This window comes from Esox lucius, chromosome 14 (assembly GCF_011004845.1).
Source record: "Esox lucius isolate fEsoLuc1 chromosome 14, fEsoLuc1.pri, whole genome shotgun sequence".
In the NCBI taxonomy this organism is placed as follows: domain Eukaryota; kingdom Metazoa; phylum Chordata; class Actinopteri; order Esociformes; family Esocidae; genus Esox; species Esox lucius.
The window spans coordinates 695,878-720,918 of NC_047582.1; the positions used below are offsets into that span (position 1 = coordinate 695,878).

The 25,041-nt window shown below is 42.4% G+C and overlaps 1 protein-coding gene across 4 annotated transcripts in view; it reads left to right on the forward strand.

Moving 5' to 3' along the window:
* scarb2c (scavenger receptor class B, member 2c) overlaps positions 1-25,041 on the forward strand; it is a 71,287-nt gene that overhangs the window by 12,073 nt on the left and 34,173 nt on the right. For all 4 annotated transcript variants that reach the window (XR_827437.3, XM_010865264.4, XM_010865266.3 and 1 more), the window contains exons 6-9: positions 9,416-9,535; positions 12,331-12,500; positions 13,602-13,720; positions 14,196-14,269. Coding sequence is in view for 3 of the 4 variants with exons in the window: in XM_010865264.4 (XP_010863566.2) it covers positions 9,416-9,535; positions 12,331-12,500; positions 13,602-13,720; positions 14,196-14,269 (483 nt within the window). In the remaining variant the exon portion in view is untranslated. The remainder of the gene's footprint in view (positions 1-9,415; positions 9,536-12,330; positions 12,501-13,601; positions 13,721-14,195; positions 14,270-25,041) is intronic.

A 25,041-nucleotide genomic window follows, 5' to 3' on the forward strand; every position in this document is an offset into this window, starting at 1 on the left:
TGTATAAACTAACGTCTGGCGACACAATGGATGATTTAGTCACTCCACCCACAACTGGTTTTCAACCAACCAAAGCTTTCTTTGTACCCCCTACCACAGACCCCACAAAATGTCTTCCATTTTAATGTGGTTTTATTTTATGCTTTTTCTTAATCATTTGTGATTCATTGTGAAGTGTATGTTTTACCTTGAATAATTGTTGTAGGAAAAATACTATGTAAACATTGATGTGGTTTTACAAATGGTTTTATTTTTGAATAATAAAGTTGACATACACATGATTTGCTTTTCTATTTCTTCAACAACCATGACACAAATTAAACGATTCACACGATTGAGCATGTTGTATGCAATGAAACATTTGCTTATCACGTTTACTCTGGTTCATCTTAGCTACAAAGTTTAAGACTAGGGCATCATTTTCTTGTAAATTCTCAACATAAAAAGACATAGCATCTTTATAACTCAGACCTTTTGTCTTTGGATAGAACACACAATGTTGACCACATGTGGTTGAAACCATGTCCTGTACTTGTTTTGAACTGTATTCCACATTCTCACAGGTTTGCAGAAAGGCATTGATTGACTAGGGAAAATTCTTAAAATCATGGGGGTTTCCAAAACTGTCATAAAACCTTCCAATGCCATCGTCCTTTATGTAAATAGCCAGCCATTGCTTCCTGGGGGTGATTGCTTGGGTGTGTATTAACAATCATCATTGATGCAACATCTTGGACTGGCCCCATGGTAGTTGGTCGCATGCCAGCACAACATAGAAATTAGTCTTAGATGAAAATTGGTTCACCATTTCAAATGCGGTACTATCCGCTGAATAGGCAGCCCTTTTCGTGAGTCCATCAGTCTCTCCTGCATCCATGTGACTTGCGGCGTCCTTGTAAAACAAACCAGCTGAAAAGTTTTTAATGTATCACATCCATAATTCAGAATGCTCTCTATAATGGCTCTGTATGGGTATGTGTTGCTACTCTGACTAATTAAACGATCACCCAAGGAGACATCCACTTGTGAAAATAGGGTGGCTATCAGATAGTTGATAACCCCAACACGTGCTCCGGCATCAGTATTAGTTCCGTCCTGTTTAGGGACTTTTACACGTACAGTGGGTAGAACATGTATTTGATACACTGCTGATTTTGCAGGTTTTCCTACTTACAAAGCCTGTAGAGGTCTGTAATTTTTATCATAGGTACACTTCAACTGTGAGAGGACAGAATCTAAAACAAAATCCAGAAAATCACAAGATTTCACGATTCATGGCGCCCATCCATCCTATCCTCAATACGGTGCAGTCGTCCTGTCCCCTTCCTCGTCAGGATCATCCAGATGGTCATTGGCAAACTTAAGATGGGCCTGGACATGCGCTGGCTTGAGCAGGGGGACCTTGCGTGAGATGCAGGATTTTAATCCATGACGGCGTAGTGTGAATACTAATGGTTTTCTTGAGACTGTGGTCCAGCTCTCTTCAGGTCATTGACCAGGTCCTGCCGTGTAATTCTGGGCTGATCCCTCACCTTCCTCATGATCATTGATGCCCCACGAGGTGAGATCTTGCATGGAGCCCCAGACTGAGGGAGATTGACCGTCATCTTGAACTTCTTCCATTTTCTGATAATTGCGCCAACAGTTGTTGCCTTCTTACCAAGCTGCTTGCCTATACAGGTAATGAGTGAGAACAGGAAGGGCTTCTAAAGAACACTAACAGGTCTGTGAGAGCCCGGAATTCTTACTGGTTGGTAGGTTGTCAAATACTTATGTCATGCAATAAAATGCAAATTAATTAGAGAAAAATCATACAATGTGATTTTCTGGATTTAGATTTAGATTCTGTCTCTCACAGCTGAAGTGTACCTATGATAAGAATTACAGACCTCTACATGCTTTGTAAGTAGTATCTATTTATGGGGTCTTATAGTCATATTTAGGGCGTCATCTTTTTGGTGTCTTTGTCCAGCAGGTGAAGTGCCATCTAATGAGTTTTAGATTTGATTCAATTTAATTGTCATTGAACAGTACAAGTACAGTACTACGAAATGCAGTTAGCATCTAACCAGAACTGCAAGTAGAAAAGGGCAGGATATTTAAAAGTATTAAGTATAGTTTACAGTACAAATGGCAATTCTAAATGTGCAATGAAGGGAAATAGGGGAGGGGAGGAAAATTATAAATTAAGTATTTATTATAATTTGTGTACAAGTGGGGAATGAATAGTTGTGCGATGAGGCAAATGCAAGTGCAATTCTGACTGTGGAATCAAACAAATTGGAGGTGCATGGTAGTCTGTACAACTGCAATGCCGGGATAGCAGCAGTGAGGTTCCCGAAGTAGCCATGTATATGTAACAACGGAAAAAGTACAATGGCAATTCTAAATGTGCAGTGCAGGCGAATGGAAGGTGCAAACTGGCTTACAACTGAAATGTAGTGATCACAGCAATGAGGTTCCCGAGGTAGACACGTACATGTAACAACTGAAAACCTCCTTATCAGACTTTGCAAGGCATTGTCAGAGTCCAGTAGTACAAAGGAGTAGTGCAACAAGGTCCCTGAGAGGTAGTACTAAGTGGTGGGCGGGTTGGTATGGTTAGTGATGGGTCGCAGAGTTCAGAAGGGTTACAGTAGATGGAAAGAAACGGTTCCTGAGCATGCTGGTGCGGGAACGAAGAGTCCTGTACTACCTGCCTGATGGCAGAAGGGCAAACAGTTTGTGGCATGGATGTGAAGGGTCTCTGATGCTCTGCGCCCTACACAGACTAAACTACACTGTGGCGCAGTTAGTCAGACTGCTCTTGATTGTGCCGTGGTATAATTTCACAAGGATCTTGGAAGACAGATGTGCCTTCTTCAGCCTCCTGAAAATGCACTGCTGTGCCTGCTTTGCCTTTTTGACCAGGGTTGAGGTGTTGAGGGTCCAGGAGAAATCCTTGGAGATGTGGACACAGGAATTTGAAGCTGGGGGGGCTCTTAGTTGTCCCTGTCGAAGCGTGCGTCGAACCTGTTTAACTCGTCGGTGAAGGAGATGTCACTGGCTGGGGGGGTACGCTTCTTTGGCCGGTAGTTTGTGATGGCTTGGATTTCCTGCCGGCCAAAAAACATGGCTTGGATGTGTTGGGGTTCAGAGTTGTTGTGGTCATTTTTAGCCATCATGATGCCCTTTTCAGGTTGGCCCTGGATGAGATGTAGGCCTCTGAATCGCTGGATCTGAATGCAGCATTACGTTCTTTAACAGTTGTCAGACCTCTTTTCATCCATGGATCCTGTTTGGGGAAGGTCTTTTTGTTTATGGGTGGTGACATTTTTGATGCAGATGTTGATGTAATCCAGAACGGAAGAAGCATTTGTGTCATTGTCTGTATGGGAGTCAAGAGTGGCTTGAGTGGCAAACAAACTCCAGTCTGTGTGTGGAAACTGGTGCTGTAGAAGTGAGTCTGACTCCTCTGGCCACACTTTGACACTCCTCACTGATGTTTTCACACGTTTAATGAGGGGTATATACTTAGGGAGAAGAAACAGTGAAAGGTGATCAGACTGTCCTGGGTAGGGGAGGGAATGGCTTTGTAAGCCTCCAGAATGTTGTATACACATGGTCTAGTGTTTGTCTCTGGTGGGGCAGGAGACATTTTGTTGGATGTTGGGAAAATCAGTTTTCAGATTTGAGTTATTAAAATCTCCTGCAACAACAAAAACATGCATCTGCCCTTCTAGCTCAAATTCCATTGTCAGGTATGTTTTTGTTAAGATCCGTTAAAATCATTACGCTGCAATCCATAATGCATTTTTGTGAAATTATTCTTAGTCGTATTTCATCCATTTTGTTTACCAGTGATCGTACGTTAGCGAGGAAAAGGCAAGGTAGTGAAGGCCGGTTGGAGGCCTCCTAGAGAAGTCAGCTGTTGGTACAGTGCCTTGCGAAAGTATTCGGCCCCCTTGAAATTTTAGTCCTTTTGCCACATTTCAGGCTTCAAACATAAAGTTATAAAACTGTAATTTTCTGTGAAGAATCAACAACAAGTGGGACACAATCATGAAGTTGAATGAAATGTATTGGATATTTTAAAACTTTTTAACAAATAAACTGAAAAATTGGGCCTGCAAAATTATTCAGCTCCCTTAAGTTAATACTTTGTAGCGCCACCTTTTGCTGCGATTACAGCTGTAAGTTGCTTGGGGTATGTCTCTATCAGTTTTGCACATTGAGAGACTGAAATCTTTGCCCATTCCTCCTTGCAAAACAGCTCGAGCTCAGTGAGGTTGGATGGAGAGCGTTTGTGAACAGCAGTTTTCAGTTCTTTCCACAGATTCTCGATTGGATTCAGGTCTGGACTTTGACTTGGCCATTCTAACACCTGGATATGTTTATTTGTGAACCATTCCATTGTAGATGTTGCTTTATGCTTTGGATCATTGTCTTGTTGGAAGACAAATCTCCGTCCCAGTCTCAGGTCTTTTGCAGACTCCAACAGGTTTTCTTCCAGAATGGTCCAGTATTTGGCTCCATCCATCTTCCCATCAATTTTAACCATCTTCCCTGTCCCTGCTGAAGAAAAGCAGGCCCAAACCATGATGCTGCCACCACCATGTTTGACTTTGGGGATGGTGTGTTCAGGGTGATGAGCTGGGTTGCTTTTACGCAAAACATAACGTTTTGCATTGTTGCCAAAAAGTTCGATTTTGGTTTCATCTGACCAGAGCACCTTCTTCCACATGTTTGGTGTGTCTCCCAGGTGGCTTGTGGCAAACTTTAAACGACACTTTTTATGGCTATCTTTAAAAAATGGCTTTCTTCTTGCCACTCTTCCATAAAGGCCAGATTTGTGCAGTATACGACTGATTGTTGTCCTATGGACAGAGTCTCCCACCTCAGCTGTAGATCTCTGCAGTTCATCCAGAGTGATCAGGGGCCTCTTGGCTGCATCTCTGATCAGTCTTCTCCTTGTATGAGCTTAAAGTTTAGAGGGACGGCCGGGTCTTCGTAGATTTGCAGTGGTCTGATACTCCTTCCATTTCAATATTATCGCTTGCACAGTGCTCCTTGGGATGTTTAAGGCTTGGGAAATCTTTTTGTATCCAAATCCGGCTTTAAACTTCTCGACAACAGTATCTCGGACCTGCCTGGTGTGTTCCCTGTTCTTAATGATGCTCTCTGCGCTTTAAACGGACCTCTGAGACTATCACAGAGCAGGTGCATTTATACAGAGACTTGATTACACACAGGTGGATTGTATTTATCATCATTAGTCATTTAGGTCAACATTGGATCATTCAGAGATCCCCACTGAACTTCTGGAGAGAGTTTGCTGCACTGAAAGTAAAGGGGCTGAATAATTTTGCACGCCCAATTTTTCCGTTTTCTATTTGTTAAAAAGGTTTGAAATATCCAATGAATTTCGTTCCACTTCATAATTGTGTCCCACTTGTTGTTGATTCTTCACAAAAAATTACACTTTTATATCTTTATGTTTGAGGCCTGAAATGTGGCAAAAGGTCGAAAAGTTCAAGGGGGCCGAATACTTTCGCAAGGCACTGTATGAAACATTGAATGGATCATATTCCATGTTTAACATCAAGAGGTCGGCTTTGTGCGTAGATCTAAAGGAATGACTTAACTGTGACTGCAGCCTACTTGGTCGGCTATTAATTATGAACACGTCAAATTAGATAATATCCAGAGATATAAATCTTCTCAGCCTCCCCGGGAAAGTCTATGCCAGGGTTCTGGAGAGGAGAATATAGCCGATAGTAGAACCTCGGATTCAGGAGGAACAGTGTGGTTTTCGTCCGGGCCGTGGAACACTGGACCAGCTCTATACCCTCTACAGGCTGTTGGAGGGTTCATGGGAGTTTGCCCAACCAATCCACATGTGTTTTGTGGATTTGGAGAAGGCATTCGACTGTGTCCCTCGCGGCATCCTGTGGAGGGTGCTTGGGGAATATGGGGTCCTGGGTCCTTTGCTAAGGGCTGTCAGGTCCCTGTACGACCGAAGTTGGGCAAACTCCCATGAACCCACTAGTACCCCGTAGAGGGTATAGGGTCCATTGTTCCACGGCCCGGACGAAAACCACACTGTTCCTCCTGAATCCGAGGTTCTACTATCGGCCGTATTCTCCTCTCCAGTACTGTGATGGAAATTCCATGTATCTACACTCTTAAAGGTGTAAGAAGCAGAGACAAAGTTCTCTTGGCACAATTTCACATGTTTATTAAATCATTTGCAAATGAGAGAGACGCGTCAAACGCTTACATACATAATCATCCGAGGAGTCTCTAATACATGAACAATCCGTATTTATTACATAGAAAAAGGGGTGTGGTAAGATGCTGCCATCTGTCTTGTCACAAGAGTTTACCCAAAGGGCAGGCTGTCCCCCCACCTTATCCTTCTCAACTCCTGAGGAGACACAATGTCTGGATAGTCAACAGAGACTAAAGGGTTATACAGATTTACGAGTACCCCTCTAATCCACCCGTGCCGGTCAAGGATGTCTCCTATTCAAACACCAGACCCCTCTCGGCATCTTTAACTAGTAACTCATTCATACATGTATAGGACGACAAAGAATACATCCTTCTTCTAGGCAGGAGGGCATGGCCCAAATACCTAATAATCCTCTGATATTATACAGACGTGTGTCACAATCAAAGTACAGATTTACATATCAGCCAATGGAAAGACAGACATTTCTCAAATGCACCTTAGTCCAAAATTTCCATAACAGTACCCTGGCATAGACTTTCCCGGGGAGGCTGAGAAGTGTGATCCCGCTGTAGTTGGAACACACCCTCCAGTCCCCCTTCTTAAAAAGAGGGACCACCACCCCGGTCTGCCATCCCAGAGGCACTTTCCCCGACCGCCACGCGATGTTGCACAGGCGTGTCAGCCAAGACATCCCCACAACATCCAGAGACTTGAGGTACTCAGGGCGGATCTCATCCAACCCCGTTGCCTTGCCACTGAGGAGTTTCTTGACTACCTCTGTGACTTCAGCCCGGTGATGGACGAGTCCACCTCTGAGCCCTCATCCTCTGCTTCCTCAATGGAAGACGTGACTGCGGGATTGAGGAGATCCTTGAAGTACTTCTTCCACTGCCCGACGACATCCCCAGTTGAGGTCAACAGCTGCCCACCTCTACTGTAAACAGCGTTGGTAGGGCACTGTTTCCTTCTCCTGAGGCGCCGGACAGTTTGGCAGAATCTCTTCGAGGCCAGCCGATAGTCCTTCTCCATGGCCTCACCGAACTCCTCCCATGCCTGAGTTTTTGCCTCCACAACCACCCGGGCTGCAGTCCGCTTCGCCTGCCGGTACCCGTCAGCTGCCTCAGGAGTCCCACAAGCCAACCAGGCCTGATAGGACTCCTCCTTCAGCTTGACGGCATCCCTTACTTCCGGTGTCCACCACCGGGTTCAGGGACAGGCACCGGAGACCTTACGGCCACAGCTCCGAGCGGCCGCTTCGACAATGGCGGTGGAGAACATGGTCCACTCGGACTCAATATCTCCAGCCTCCCTCAGGATCCAGTCGAAGCTCTGCCGGAGGTGGGAGTTAAAGGTCTCTCTGACAGGAGACTCGGCCAGACGTTCCCAGCAGACCCTTACAGTACGCTTGGGCCTGCCGAGTCTGTCCAGCTTCCTCCCCCGCCATCGGATCCAACTCACAACCAGGTGGTGATCAGTTGACAGCTCCGCCCCTCTCTTTACCCGAGTGTCCAAGACATACGGCCGCAGGTCAGATGAAACGACGACAAAGTCGATCATCGACCTATGGCCTAGGGTGTCCTGGTGCCACGTGCACTGATGGACACCCTTATGCTTGAACATGGTGTTTGTTATGGACAAACTGTGACTAGCACAGAAGTCTAGTAACTGAACACCGCTCGGGTTCAGATCAGGGGGGCCGTTCCCAATCACGCCCCTTCAGGTGTCACTGTCATTGAAGTCCCCCAGTAGAACGATGGAGTCCCCAGTTGGAGCACTTTCCAGCACCCCTCCCAGAGACTCCAAGAAGGTCGGGTACTCTGCACTGCCGTTCGGCCCGTAGGCACAAACAACAGTGAGAGACCTATACCCGACCCGTAGGCGCAGGGAAATGACCCTCTCGTTCACCGGGGTGAACTCCAACACATGGCGGCAGAGCTGGGGAGCTATGAGCAAATCCACACCAGTCCGCCGCCTCTCACCATGGGCAACTCCAGAGGGGGTCAGAGTCCATCCTCTCTCAAGGAGTGTGGTTCCAGAGCCCATGCCGTGCGTAGAGGTGATCCCGACTATCTCTAGTCGGGACCTATCAACCTCACGCACGATCTCAGGCTCCTTCCCCGCGAGGTGACGTTCCACGTCCCTAGAGCTAGTTTCCGTGTCCAGGGATGGGGTTGTCAAGGCCCCCGCCTTCGACTGCCGCCCGATCCTCTACGCACCGACCCCTTATGGTCCCTCCTGCAGGTGGTGAGCCCACAGGAAGGCGGCCCCACGTCGCTCCTTCGGGCTGAGCCCGGCCGGACCCCGTGGGGAAAGGCCCGGCCACCAGGCGCTCGCATATGAGCCCCAACCCCGGGCCCGGCCCTATTTCTGCAAATTGTGATTTTTCCTTTCCAATTTGTATGTATTGTAACTGTCCTGGTGAAGGTCATGAGGCACAGAGCGAGTAAATTCCTTTTATTTTTGCTCTTTCAGAAACGCATGGCACATGAGGCATTCGGCACAAACAATCCACACTATGTGGAAACTAAGCAGTAGCTGCCTCTAATTGGGGACATCCAAAACTGCAACACAGAGATGACTGTGGCCCCCAGGTGATATAAGGATGCCTAGAGGTCCCCTGCCTGGACCTGACATATGCTTCATTAAAGATTCAAGGGAATCAACCAAAATTATACTTATTAATACTTATTATATACTTATTAGTTAAAGTGTCCCAATAATAAGTGTAATTTTGGTTGATTCCTTTGAAACAAATGTCCTCTCCTCCAGCAAAGATAATGATGATTTCTATGATTTCTTAATTTGATCGGTGAAACTTTCTTTGTTCAGAATTGGTCTGTATTAATTGACTGCCCCTTTCAATGGCTCCATGCCATTACCCTTGCAAGGATAAGGTACACAAAGCACAACAAGGGTGGCATTTCATTTTTGGGGAAATTAATTGAGGATTTTGGTTGATTCTCTTCTCTTGAATCATTATGCAACAAAAATATATTTTACATGTTGGAAAATTATAATTTAGCTTATTTCCTTCTACAGACTATACAGACAGATTATTGAATACAGACTTTTTCTGCTTGTATTTATCAAGGTTGCCATTACATCTGGATATAACTGTAGACAGAACCCATTTAGCCTGATACCTGTGTTATTTTCCTCCACTGACATTGTGTTTATTTCTGGGTGTGTCTCTGTTTTCAGTGTTCTTAATTGGTGGACCACCGATGAGTGTAACATGATCAATGGAACAAATGGAGCCTCGTTTCATCCAATCATCACCAAGAATGAGACTCTATATATGTTCAACTCTGACCTCTGCAGGTTGGTTTAGAGCTATTCACTGTCTTTTGCTTGTTTTTATAAAAAAATATACATATAAATAAGAATATTTTCCCCCTTTCACTTTCCACTTTTCTTTTTATTATTTCATAGAGGGATAATACTAACACATGTTTGTTTGTATTGATGATATTCAAAGAGATTGCAAAAAGATAATGCAACACTTCAAATACAGGTTAACGAGCATGGTCATATCTGAAGGTATCTGAGGGGTGCAAATAGTCTCATAACGCTGCCTGTCTCGTTGTGCTGCACCTGGTCTCGTAGGGTAGATCGGTAACCTGCATGCTCAGTCATGATTGTTGGTAAATTGTGCTTATGAATACAGAATTAATCAGAATGAATACATAATTAATCAGTTTTACCAACCAACAACAAGTATAACTGGATTGCAACACTTAACATTCAAAATATTACATTCGAAAGACTGAAGATTAACTTTATACTGCCAAAGCTTTCATTTCATGGCCAAACAATGTTTGTTTTTCTTTCATTCGTGAATGACACTGATACAATAACTATCATTATAGGTGACGATAACTGACTTTTTCATTAAGTGAAATTAATTTGTGTGCTGTTTTATTTCATGGCATAATGTGGCATTGAGTCGTTCTCCAGCCACTGCTCGGCCAGTTAGGTCACATTAAAAGCATGGCAATGCTATAGCCTGCAAAGGGATTCTGATCCTGGCCTGGTAAACCGTACAGCTGGGGGTGCACATCTAGTTGTGGTAAAGGCTACAGGCTAAAAGGCTAACAGGTTGAATAAATCACAATACAAATGGAATCACAAAGAACAAGGTAGAAGAATTTATGATGAAACATTTATTGGCTAAACCACACCTCATTCATATCCAGCAGACTACTCACATGTTGGCAGGTTGTATTGAAACTGAAATGATTGTTTGCTGGAGCTAAATAGGCGAGCTCAAGGGAGGAGTTGCATAATGGAACACATGTCACATAATGGGAAAGTCCATTAGTATAGGGTAGACAGGGTAGAAGGTGGCTATAGGGGGCAGTGGACTCTAAGTGAGCTTTTAGGTCATCGGGACCAGAACATGGATAGGGAGCATGGAAAGATATTGGAAAATGGTTAGTGGACCAAGCATTTTGTTTCTATGTTCACACGTGATTGAGTAACAGTGTAGTTTTCCCCTAGAATTGGGTAGGGCTAATGAGCAGGGGCATATCGTTTAAAGGTTATGGGGACAGATGAAAGGCATGTCAGTATGTTTGGTCACATAGGTGGTGTTCCCTGGATTGCTGCTTCAGGAGGTAAATGTCCTTGTTAATAACTTTCTTATTATGTTGTTATTATAGTGTTATAGTTTAGTGTATCCATTGTTTGATATAATGTTATGGTTTTTCATTTACAGACATGATTTATTATGATTTATTGTACAGGACGTCATTATTGTAATTTTAGTTATTTTTATTATTTTGTCTGTTACTGTTTTTTTACAGTGTTATTATACATTAATATATGATTTGTTTATTTAAACATTGTATGGTAATTGATTTTTGTTTTCTTCAGTGTAACCTGGACTTCTTCCTCTGTGCAATACATGCCAAAATGGTATGATCTTTACCCTTTGTGTGCCTTGCCATCCATTCTCATGGTTATTATATCATTCAGTGCCAAGAGGAGGTTTCTCTACCCTCAATGACCTCTGTATTGTGACAAACAACAACGTTCGTTTTCTTTCTTTCGTGAATGATAGTTACTGTATCAGTCAATATAGGGGACAATAACTGACTTTTTTGTCTAGGTCAAAGGATGAGAGAATCTTGGAAACCCCCCCTCTTTTACTGCGCTAGGTCTTGTGATCTACTGTATATTACCCCAAAAAGCATACATGGATGCATACTTAGAATATGCACCAAAAATAGTCTCAATATAACTGTAAATAGTTTTATTTCAGGCTTACTATAACACAGCTATTGAAGGATGTAGCCAGCAAAGTTTTTGTCTCTTCTGAAAAAATCCTAATGCATAATTTGTTTTGTCTGTGGCGAGGCTCTATTTAACATGGGGCAGTCAGTCACTCAGAGACATTCGCTCTTCTTGGCTGGCTCCGCTTACGTGGTCTGGCAAAAAAGTAATAACTAATTAGTAATAACTGCATAAAATGCAATTTTAAGGGATTCTGTGTAAATAATTCAAATCTCAAGTTGAAAGATGGAAGTTATTTAGCAGACACTTATCTAAAGTGACTTATTGCAGGTTAGTGATTATGAACTTGCCACATTGCAACAACTCCACAGCAGGTGTGGGAGACTCAAAGATTGAGGCATGAGCTCTGTGACAAATCTCACCAAGCCAGACAACTTGTAATCTAACTGCTCGTTCAACATGGACGTTTTTGTTGCTAGTGAATGCATTCCCCTGCCCACAACCCTGATTGCGCTTGCAGGCAACCAACCACAAGGAATAACTGGAGCACAATTAGACAAGGCAATGGTGAGGCAATTTTGCGTTGTCCTCAGCTCGACCAAGATTTGAACATCTGACAGCAATTATGCAGCTGTACTGGACAGCAATGACATCAATGATGTGCAACTCAGTGGGATAAGATGGACATTTTACTTCAACAGCTTTCATGTTTTAGAATGCGTTTGAAGTTATATACATTTCAAATCCACTGACCACAATCTCACTGATCCTTATTGCATAACCCAGACCATGATTTAGCTAATTTGTTATAGTATTTACTTTATTTTGTATTTCAGAATAGATTGGTCTAACCTCTGTTCTATATATTAATTTTTCCCAAGATCTATCTATACCACCTTTGAGGAAGAGAGGAATGTGAAAGGGGTCCCTGGTTACAGGTTCTCTCCACCCAGCAGTGTGTTTGCCAACACAACAGAGAATGCTGGCTTCTGCTCCCCACCAGGGAACTGTCTGGGCTCTGGTGTGCTTAACGTCAGTGCCTGCAAACAAGGTAATATATAATATACTGACTAACTGAAGGCGGTTATATAGTTCCCCAACATCTGTGCGGGCATTAGTAGGCCTCGTACGCAGACGTTCCTTTGTCCCTGTTTTTTTTGTCCCTGTTGATATCCCCCCCCAAAAAATCTGTAATTCCTTTTGTTTTTGCACTTTTAGCAGATGCTCCTGTCTAAACAGTTAGTGCATACATTTTGAGTGGAAGCTGAGTGGAAAAAAACTGATCATTACTACATTTTACAAAATATTTTCTCATCAGCAAAATGCACTGTTGGGAAGAAGACTATACAAATAATAAACATAAACTGCAAGTTATTTCACAGGCAACCACTTTGAAACGGTAGAGTCTCAAATGTTTTCTGAAAATGGGCAGAGACTCTGCTATCCAAACCTCAACCACATTACCTTAGAGCAGGGGTACTCTTACCCTACGAGATCCGGTGCTCGCTGGTTTTCTGTTCTACCTGGACCAGGTATCCCAGGTCTAAACTGGTCCCTGATTTGAAGGTTGCAATGAAGAAACTAAGTGGAACTGGGTCCTAGTTCCAGAGTCCAGTTTGAGGGCATTAGAAGTTTGCATACTTTTTTCTGTCTATGCTGTTTAACCAATGTGTAAAACAAACATCTTTGCAAGTTCTTGTTCAGTCACACTGTGTTTATTTATTGTACATGAAGATCTGATTATATTTTGGAGCCATTTTTACCAGCATGTAGATAATTCAGAAGGATTCTCAAACCTTTTCTTGTAACTATTAATCCAACACGCAACAATTTTAAAGATTTTATTGAGTTACTGCATGGTACAGTTGAATCTGTGTTTCATTCATAAAGAGCACACCCCTCCAGCATACCAATTGTATTCAAAGATGAGAATTTGCCCACTAAAGTTGTTTATGACTGCTGTCAGGTTAAATCGCTGGTGAGGATGGCAAGCATACAAATGATCTTACCTTTGATTGTTTCTGACTGCAGAAAATCATCATGAACACTGTATACAAAAAAGTAATGTGCTCTCTATCAGACATTCAATATAAAATTATAAAACTAAATAATTGTATTTAAAATGTCGATGTCCTCTTATTTCACATCCTAGGTGCTCCAATTGTCATGTCATCGCCACACTTCTACCAGGCAGACGAGAAGTTTGTCAAGGACATCTTTGGGATGAAACCTAACAAGGAGCAACACGAAACAATCATTGATATTAACCCGGTATTTCAGACATCTTTTTCTGCATTTTGCTAAACCACTGGTTCTCATACTATGGTACGTGTGCCACTGGTGGTACATGGTGCTCCCTTGAGTGAATATATATTCATTGAAATATTTTCTGAGGTGGTACAGTACGTGATGTGAAATGTTTGAAAACCGCTGTGCAAAAATGTTCTCTGGCTTCAGCATGTCATTTGTAGTTTGACCATTGGATGGCAGACTTTTACCACACAAGGTCAAAACTGCTAATGCTTTTACACTGAGATGTGGGTGCAATTTGTGATTACAAGTTAGAGCTCTGCCATCAGGTGTTTATTTAAATTATCCTGCAGGGGAGGCCAAAGTAATGGAGTGTTGTTGGTTTCCAGTAATGTCAATTTAATTTTGCTAGTAATCATTGAAACTGAATATTTTTCTTTCAAATAAGTAGCCAACATGTGATTGTTGTTTGTTCATAACAGTTTTGTCTCCATAGCTAACAGGCATGATTCTTCAGGCTTCTAAAAGACTCCAAGTTAACGTGTTTGTGGAAAAGATCCCTGTTTTTAGGTAAGTTAAGACAATCTCCATTCCTCAAACCAAAACATTTTCTAAATGCTATTGTTGTCACAATTTACTGACACAGGAGAACAAAAAATTCCTAAAGGTAAATGCCTAGTGCTAGGATAACTCTACAACCTACCAATTAGATAACAATGTTGTTTTTGCTCAGAATTTTATTAATAGGTTAGCTATTCCCTGTATGATCTATAGTGGTGTTTTGTGGGATGCAGAACAATGTAAATGGCTATTCGGTAAATTTTTATTTCACAGGAAGTCACATTTATGGTACACTTTTTTATAGTGCTTTTAGCCAATCAGAACACTGTCTTCATTGTGATTTGCTATAACTATGGAATGTGCTGAATTCTGAATCGTATCTTATTTTCTGCAAGCAATCTCAGGAATCCTTAGTATACTTTCTAGTTGTTTGGGAATTCTACTTGGTTAAAAATTAGCAAGCTCTCTGTTAAAAAAATTTGGAAGTGAATGTGCTAGCCGTGGGACCATGGTTAGTGGCATACTGTTGTACATAGATGTAGTCCTGTTAGTTCCATGTAACATTTGATTTGACTTGATGGCAGCCATGTGCTTTGTGTGCCAGATTTGAACATGGACAAACCTGTCTCTCACAAGTGAGGTTTTTGTGACAACATACTATAAAGTGGCAGAATACTCCTAACATACTGTGTTTACGACTTGGTTGAGGGGAGATTTGTATTTTAGCGGTAGCTGAGTACAGAACAGTGTTCCGAGTAAAGAAAATGCCCCATTGCCATGTAAAGAAAGGGACTTCTCTGGCATTTTTTTCGGCTTCCTACTTTGATCCGCATTTGAGCAGATTCTCTGGGTTAGGTTTTGTAGTCTGTACTGACAGAGACACACAGGGTTTTAGTTTACTATCCTCACTTATGTTCCTGGGATCTTCTTTTAATTTAGGCTTGAGAAAGTGAGCTGTATTCAGAGTTCCCTGGCTCTGAGCAGCAGTCTACTTATGTGGGCTTTCTGTGGTCCTAAATCTTCCTCTGCGGTGTGCTCTACTGGAGCATGAGCATGATACTGTCCTGGCCTGAGCAACGGAGAAGTATTCAGACCCCTTCACTGTATCCATTTTGTTATGTGAAATTACAGATGTGCTCAAAAGTTTGCATACCCTTGGAGAATTGGTAATATATGTACCATTTGTAAAGAAAACATGAGTGAGCAGGCAAAACACGCCTTATATTCTTTATGGGATTCACATTCAACTGTAGGTCATAACAGAATGGCAGTCATAAAACAAAACATGGCAACAAAGAAAAAAATTTACTGACTCCTGTTCAAAAGTCTGCATACCCTTAGTTCTTAATACTGTGAATTTCCCCCTTTAGCATCAATAACAGCATGCAGTCTTTTTTAATAGTTGTCTATGAGGCCTGATTTCTTGCAGGTGGTATAGCTGCTCATTCGTCTTGGCAAAATGCCTCTAGGTCATGCAAAGTCTTTGGTCGTCTTGCAGGAACCGCACGTTTGAGATCTCCCCAGAATGACTTAATGATATTAAGGTCAGGAGACTGTGATGACCACTCCAGAACCTTCACCTTTTTCTGCTGTAACCACTAGAGGGTCAACTTGGCCTTGTGCTTAGGGTGATTGTCATACTGGAAAGTCTAAGAGCGTCCCATGGGCTGCTTTCGTGCAGAAGAATGCAGATTGTCTGCCAGTATTTTCTGATAACATGCTGCATTCATTTTGTTATGAATTTTCACAAGATTCTTTGTGCCTTTAGAGCTCACACACCCCCATAGGCCTTGTTTACCCCTCTCCAAACATAGGGCTTAGGGTTGTGACCATAAAGCTCTATTTTGGTCTTGTCACTCCAAATTACAGTGTGCCAGAAGCTGTTAGGCATGTCAAGGTGTTATCGGGCATATTGTAACCAGGCTTTTTTGTGGCATTGGCGCAGTAAAAGCTTCTTTCTGCCAACTCGACCATGCAGCTCATTTTTGTTAAAGTATCGTCTTTTTTTGCTCCTTGAAACAACCACACCTTCTTTTTCCAGAGCAGCCTGTATTTCTCGATGTTAACGATGGGTTTTTCTTTGTATCCCGAACAATTCTTCTGGCAGTTTTGGCTGAAATCTTTCTTGGTCTACCTGACCTTGGTTTTGGTAGTAAGATCATTTTCAACTTCTTAATAAGTGATTGAACAGTACTGACTGGCATTTGCATGGCTTTGGATAACTTTTTATATCCTTTTCTATCTTTATAAAGTTCCATTACCATGTTATGCGTCCATGATTCCCAAAAATATTCTCAAATTTAGATTTGTCAGACCACAGTAAAATCTTCCACTTGCTTAAGTCCATCTTAAATCAGCTCAGGCCCAGAGAAGGCTGCAGCCTTTCTGGATCTTGTTTATATATGGTTTCTTTGTACGGAAGCAGCAACTTACTGTGTTCACAGACAATGGTTTTCAGGAAGTGTTCCTGAGCCCATGCAGTGTTCTCCACTGCAGATTCATGTCTGTTTTTAATGCAGTGCCGCCTGAGGGCCGAAGATCACGGACATCCAGTATTCGTTTTCGGCCCCGTCCCAGCGATTTCTCCAGATTCTCAGAATCTTTTAATGATATTATGTACCATAGATGATGAGATCCCCCAAACACAATTTTATTTTGAGAAACGTTTTTCTTAAATGGTTGCATTAATTATTTGTGCAGTCTTTCACAGAGTGGTGAAGGCCCATCCTCTCTAGAATGATCATTTAATACCCAATCATGTTACTGATCTGTTCCCATTTGTCCTATTAAGTTGTGTGTTATAACACCAGGTTTAGTTTTTTAGCATTACACAACTTTTCCAGTCTTTTGTTGGCTCTGTCCCATCTTTTTTGAAACATGTTCATCTCATCTTCATCCGCTTAGCCAGTATCAGGTCGCAGGGACAGCAGCTCCAGCAGGGGACCCCAAACTTCCCTTTCCCGAGCCACATTTGCCAGCTCTGACTGGGGAATCCCGAGGTCGTTCCCAGGCCAGTGTCGAAATAGAATCTCTCAACCTAGTTATGGGCCTACCCCGAGGTCTCCTCCCAGCTGGACGTGCCTGGAACACCTCCCTAGGGAGATGTCCTGGGGGCATCCTTACCAGATGCCCGAACCAAATGGCTCCTTTCGATGCAAACATGTTGTTGGCATCAAATTCAAAGTGGGCATAAATTTTTCAAGAAACCATACAAAATTTCAGTTTCAACATTTGATAAGTTGTTGAAAAAACTAAGAGACCACTGCACCTTTTTCTTTCCTTTCCAAAAACTTTGAAAAGTATGGTCTTGAGTGAGGAACAGAAGGGTTAAAATGTATTATAATTTTTTTTCCAGAGCTGTATATGGTTTAAATGATTTGCACATCATTGCATTCTGTTTTATTTACACTTAATGCAGCGTCCCAACTTTTTTGGAAACAGGGTTAACAACATGTTTGCCATCAATCCACAAACAACACTCCATAATACCATACCATCTTCTTCCGCTTATCCGGGGCCGGGTCGCGGGGGCAGCAGTCTAAGCAGGGATGCCCAGACTTCCCTCTCCCCAGACACTTCCTCTAGCTCTTCCGGGGGGACACCGAGGCGTTCCCAGGCCAGCCGGGAGACATAGTCCCTCCAGCGTGTCCTAGGTCTTCCCCGGGGTCTCCTCCCGGTGGGACGGGACCGGAACACCTTCCCAGGAAGGCGTTCCGGAGGCATCCGAAAAAGATGCCCAAGCCACCTCAGCTGACCCCTCTCGATGTGGAGGAGCAGCGGCTCTACTCTGAGCTCTTCCCGGGTGACCGAGCTTCTCACCCTATCTCCAAGGGATCGCCCGGCCACCCTGCGGAGAAAGCTCATTTCGGCCGCCTGTATCCGGGATCTTGTCCTTTCGGTCATGACCCAAAGCTCATGACCATAGGTGAGAGTAGGAACGTAGATTGACTGGTAAATCGAGAGCTTCGCCTTGCGGCTCAGCTCTTTCTTCACCACGACAGACCGATACATCGACTGCATTACTGCAGAAGCTGCACCGATCCGTCTGTCAATCTCCCGTTCCATCCTTCCCTCACTCGTGAACAAGACCCCTAGATACTTAAACTCCTCCACTTGAGGCAGGCACTCTCCACCAACCTGAAGACACTCCATAATGTCAAAGTGAAAAAAGTTTTTATAAATTTGTGCCAATTTATTGAAAATAGAATACAGAAATATTTAATGTACATAATATAAGTATTCAGACCCTTTGACTCTCCAAATTAAGCATAGATGTGTCCTTTGCAGAGTTTGTTAACTGGCAAATGCCGGCCTTTTGCTGGTATCAATGTCCGGCCGATGAAAATATCAATGACCAAAATGTCAGGTGGGAAATATGCCTAATTAATAATAGATATATTAATGGCATATTAAATATCTAATATTGTGTGGCCTATAGGATATGTTGCCAAGAAAACAGCCAGCCACCGCCTTACAATAAGACATTACTGAGTGTTTGGTCATGTGACTAAGTGTGGCGTAGGAGTCACCATGGCAGCAACTCAAGCATATGTCTCCCAAATGTCGAAGGCGAAGCAGACATCCCTGGGCTGGTAGAAAAGAAGCTGAGGCCAGCCAGACCACAGAAATGCGTAGTTATTTGAAATAGCCTTCTTTACGTAGCAAAACGTTTAATATGCAATCTGACAAATTGCATGGTATTTGTTGAGACGTTTCTAACATTGGCCTCGAAATCCTGTATTTAGATTGGAAACATGACTTGGGAATCAAAATATTGTGCAAAAAGATCATTGTCTTTAAAAATAATCACTATCTGGCTCAAATTATTTAGATCAGCCAATTATGTAATTGTGACAGCCCTAGTTGTAGCCTATATGCTCAATTCTCCAAGATTGTGAAGAGTTCATTCTGCTGACTAATTTAAATAAAACCATTTGTTGGATCATAGCGTTTGTGTTATATTGCTGTTTATATATAGGCTATTATATGGCTATTTAAAACGTATGTCCAGTGGCTAGCATAAACTCTGGTTCTTTGATTATCCTTAATGGCTCTAGATCTTGGAGTACACCTGTGGCACTTCAATTGATTAGACATGATTTAGCAAGGCACACAGCTGTCTATATAAAGTCCCACAGTTCACAGTGCCCGTCAGCAGAACCGAAGCCATGAAGTCCAAATAACTCTCTGTGGGACTTTTGAGACTTGTGGAAGCTTGTAAAAAAAATTGCTTCCTGAAGGACTTAAAAAACTTGAGGAAAATCGAACTGCAAGGCCAGAACGCCAAGCACTACAACAAGGTACTGCTCTTCACCTGGTTAATGCCATCCTTACAGTGATCCATCCAGAGAATCTTTAAGAAAGAAAGTGAGAAACTCTAGGAGTGTATAGCTGGTAGAGGCATACTGAAGTAGAATAAAAGCTGTGATCCCTGCCAAAGACGCTTCTGCAAAGTGCTGAATAAAGGATCTGAATGCTTGCAGTACATATATTTCATATATTTTTCCATTCTCAATAAATTGGTACACTTTTCTAAAAACATGTCTTTGCTTTATTGTGTTGTGTGTAGATTGATGGCAAAAATGTCATCAATTATAAATGTAGTGTGGTGGTAATTCCATCGATCGACACTCTTAAATAAGGAAGTACAGATACGAAACTCTCTAAACACAAGTTAACCATCTTAATATTATTTGCAAATAAGAGAGACGCGTCAAACGCTTGCCAACATAATCGTCCGAGGAGTCTCTGACTCCATACATGCACAATCTGTATTTATTACAGTGAAAAGGGGTGTGGTAAGTTGTTGCCCATCTGTCTTGTGTCAGAAAGGCTTTACCCAAAGGGTGGGCTGTCCCCCCATCTTATCCTTCCTGCCATAGGTAACTTCTTCAATTCTAAGAGTTCTTACAGCATCTGGACAGACAATAGATGCCCCCTAGGCAAATACCAGATCCCCCACATTCCTTTTCTAATTTGAATAAGGGGCTCTCAGTCCTTTAATCAGTGAGAATACATTGGTTAGAGAAATTTCCACAACAGTAGTCTTTTACACTACAAAATGTGGATAAGGGGAAAGCGTCTGAATACTTCCCAAATGCATTGTATGTGAGCAAAAATAACTAAAATGAAATGTACATGCTTCAGTCTCAATTTCTAAATTGAGTAATGTTGAGGAAACGCATAGATTACTTATCTCAGCAGAAAACTGATCAGGGGATGTAGCTGAAAGCGAAACCTTTCATAGCCAGAAACCGTTTCTTTTTGAAGGAGCCTGAAGGAAGGAACATTAGCACTTTCAACCGCTAATGTTCAAATCCTGTTAGTCATTTTGCTTCCAGTTTCATCAGCCGGCCAAGAAGAGTGAATATCTCTTAGTGAGTGAGTGGGTGAGTGAGTGAGTGACTGACTGACTACCCGTTGTTAAATAGCATAGTGGTTAGAGACGCAGACTGCCATTTAGGGGACGGGTGTTCGATGGACAAAATAAATCATGCATTAGGATTTGTTCAAGATAGACAAAAACCTTGCTGGTTACTAGCTTAATTATAGTAAGCCTAAAATAAAACTGTTATATATGGTTATATTGCGACTGTTTCTGGTGGATTTTCGAAGTACACATCCGTGCATGCTTTTTGGGGTAATGTGGACCACAACCCCTAAAAGTGTAGGGGTTTCCACAATTCGTCTTTTCACTTAATGAAGTCAGTTCTCTTCACCTATATTGATAGTTATTGAATCAGTCATGAATAAAAGAAAAACAATGTTGTGCCATGAAATTAAATTGCTTTGGCAGTGTAAAGTTCACCTTCAGTCACACTAACAATTGCTTAATTCTTATGACTATTCCAAGTAGTAAGTAGATACTAGTATGCCTATTACTGGCTAATATGCTGTTAAAACAGTGAGTGGCAAAATTCATACAGTTCACAGATGCTATTTATGGTAGAAGTAACTTAATAAGAAACGTTAGTCTGTTTAACACAATGCTTAATGGTTTCTAGATAAGTATTCAAATTTGGCGTGATGTTAATGTGTGACAACATGATCTAATGTCGAGACGCAATTTTATGATGAGGTTTGTCCCAATCGGTCCCAATACTGGCATATTAGCTTACAATATAAAAAACAGTACGTACTTCACCATCATCCGTGAGGTACGTACTTGTAGTATGCGATTTGAGATTCAGTCATTGCATTCGATTTAAATAGTAGTTCACATAGTGTAGTGGTTGGCTGTTCAACTGTCATTGTTTTCTAAAGAAACAAACCCAGCATGGAGTGATTGGAGTCATTGTTTTCATTATAGGTACTGTACAGCCAGACTAAATCTTTGCTGACTACAAGCTTCAGTGGCTACATTATAGTAAGCCTAAAGTAAAACTTTGTAGTTATATTCCAATGGATGAATTGCACTGGCAACGAATGCATTCCTCTCAATTGCGATTTACAAAGTGTAGTTCACATAGAGTAGTAGAACCAGCCATCGAGCAATTGGAGTCATTGTTTTCATTACTCTATAGCTAGCCATCTACAGTAGTCTCTCTATAATTTTACATGTTGATAGTAGTGTAGCAACCCTGTTATGCCTGTTGTTGGTTTGGATGTTAGCTAATATAGGGAAGTAGTTTTGAGAACTGTGGAGTTTTTACTAATTACTAACACAGCCTGTCACATAGGTGATTCGGGTTCAAATCCAGCGACGGGAACACCATTCATCCCCGGCTGAGCAAGGCTTGCCTGATTCCTTTTCTTGTTATCCTTATTTTTTGTGATGTCCAATTAGCAATTCTGGGCTTTGTCTCATTGCAACAATAGGATCTAGATGATGCACAGGTTGCCAACCCATCTTGCTAATTATCACGCTCAGCTCTGAAGTATATTCCTCCTCATACGTGGTGGGAGGAGAATGCATTTGCTAGAACAACCATGATTGAGCTTGCAAGCACCCAAAGTCCCACAAGGAATCTCTAGGGCGAGAAGAGACTTGCTCCTCTCAGAGCCTTTCTACACCGTTCTTCCAGTCCCTCTCTGTGAATAGACCGCTAAGTTGTTTACCAGTGAGTAAAAAAAAAAAAATGTTCTGATTAGAGACTAATTCTAAAGCGGAACCGTTGATTAACTATTAATGTTATCAATTATTACTGAATTGCTGACCTTTAGTCAGTCAAAACCCGTCAACATGTACAGTCTGTAATGGTCCCTAGTGTGTGAACCCAATATTTGTAAGTCTGAAGTGCTTGCTTTGAACTCCATGGCATGGAGATAATGTATTGTGATGCAGAATAGCTCCATTGTAGCATTGCATCGTGTTTCCCATTGATGGCTTGACTATGAAGCGTGGACTTAGTTCTCCAGGTGGAAGAACAGATGCAGTTACGGCCCTTGTTACTCACTTGGGAAGAGCACTGCAGTTGCAACACATGTGGGTTTATTCCCAAGGGCAATCGCAATTTGAACAAAGAAATATATGTATGTAATGTCTGTGAAAATGACTGCATTCACTACTGTAGGTCTCTAGGTTATACTAAATTACGTGTAAATGTTTGGATGTGTTAGATTTCACTTAGCGTGGGTCTCAAAAGATAAAGATATATAAATTGGGTCACATACCAACAAACTTTGATACAGGATTTGTCATTCATAACATTTTTATTTATAACCCTGTTTGTGTGGGACACTGCATAAAATGCTAATAAAAACAGAATGTAATAATGTGCAAATCATTTATTCCCTGTATTTATGTGAGAATAGTACAAAGACAACATATCAAATGTTGAAAATGTGGAAAATGTTATTGTTTCTGGAATTTTATGCCAGTAATAAGTTTAAAAAAAGTTTGTTCAGGGGCGTGTTTACCACACTGTAAGTTTGGGAACTGTGGAGACCAATTGCTGTAGTTTTAAATGTGGAATGTTTCTCCATTATTGCTTGATAAAGGGTTTCAGCTTCTCAGCAGTTCGGGGTCTCCTTTGTTGTATTTGTCATTTATTAATGTGCTAAATGTTTTCAATAGGGGACTGGTCTGGACTGCAGGCAGGCGAGTTTAGTACTTGGACTCTTGTGCAAGTCACCAATGCCATGGGCACTAATGCACCACCATACCATTTCCACTTCGCCTCAGTCCATCTAAAATGTGCTCTGGCCCAGAGAAGGCACTGGTGTATCTGGATGTTGTTTATGTATGGTTTCTTCTTTGCATGGTAGAGTTTTATGTGGTAGAGTTTTATAACTTGCATTTGCATCGTGATATTCGGGCCCTCAGACGGCAATGCATTAAAAACTGTCACGATTCTGTAGCGGACGACACAAAAATAAAACAGAATGATCAGGATGGAAGTGGTCGAGAACAGCGCAGTCACGCAGAGGGGCACAAGGGCAGTCATTACACAAAAAGCAACCTCGGCGAGAACATAGACCACAAACAGAAGGAAGGACACCGTAAAGGTGGCCATCCCGCAACCAACACCCCCCTGGTGAACACCACCTACAATCATCATATGGGCATGGTAGATGGGGACGCAGGCCTGACACGACAGCACGACGGTCACAAGCAGCAAGACACCGAAAGACACAGCAACAGAACAACTGAACAAGGAGGCAAAAGACCATCACACGCAACGATAGGAGCAATTTTAAACAGGACCACCCCATTTACCAAACATCAATGACAACCATGTCATAAGCCCCATATCATCGAAGGTGTAATTATGAAATGTAGCACCCTCTTCTCGGATCTTACCAGCCAGATCCAAAACACCATCAGTCTTATCAGGAATATACGTACAACATTCAGTACCTATAACTGCACACGTACCCCCCTGCGCCACCAACAAGTAATCCAAAGCCACATGATTCTGCCTCGCCACAGTACGCAGAGCCACCATTTCTGCCAACACAGCCGTAAAGCCATCAGCAGTCAATTTGGCTAAGGCCTCTAATGAACTGGCAATGCCGATCACTTTCCGCGCCAATTTGGCCATACCATTGAAGGGAAATGCTATGGCAAAGAATCTCTCAGACTCAGAGATACTCTGTCTATGTAATTTGGCAAACGGAGGTTCCACACTGTCTTATATGAGGGACCACATATCCCAGATAGCATGAACCCATCCAGAAAGGAGGTGACATAGCATAGGCATTGGGGCCACAGAGAAAATAAGTACCATTCGGCGCAACCATGCCAGTGGACCCAATAATACCCAGAGTGTTTGCATGGAAGGCTGCAACAGATCCATTACTGAGAGTCAGATTTGCAGACATAGTGCATAAAGAAAAATCGCTACCATCACAAGCAGAAAGGTCAGCAATTTGACTACACTGACTCCAGCCCACCTGAACAAATATAGACATCCACTGACGACATAACGCAGCATCACTGTTCGTCCAGTGATGACCTCAAATGGATTTAACCCTGTGGTTTTGTTGTGTGTAGCTCTTATGTTGCAGAGAACAGTAGGGAGTGCATCTGGCCATTTCCCTCCTTCTTGGTGCATTTTTGACAATCTGTCTTTCAGTACACGATTGCACCGTTCATCCTGTGCACTCGACAGGGGATGGTATGGACAGTGCATTCTCCATTCAGTTTTCATCAGCCGAGACACTTTTTGGCACACCTTTCATGTAAAGTGTGTCCCTTGGTCGGAATCAATTTGTTCTTGTAATCCCCACCAGGGAATTATTTCCCGAACTAATTTTATTGCTGTGTGATGTGCTGTTCCTTTCTTGGTCGGGTATGCTTCTACCCAACATGAAAAATGCTGGGGCAGGTGCTCAACGTG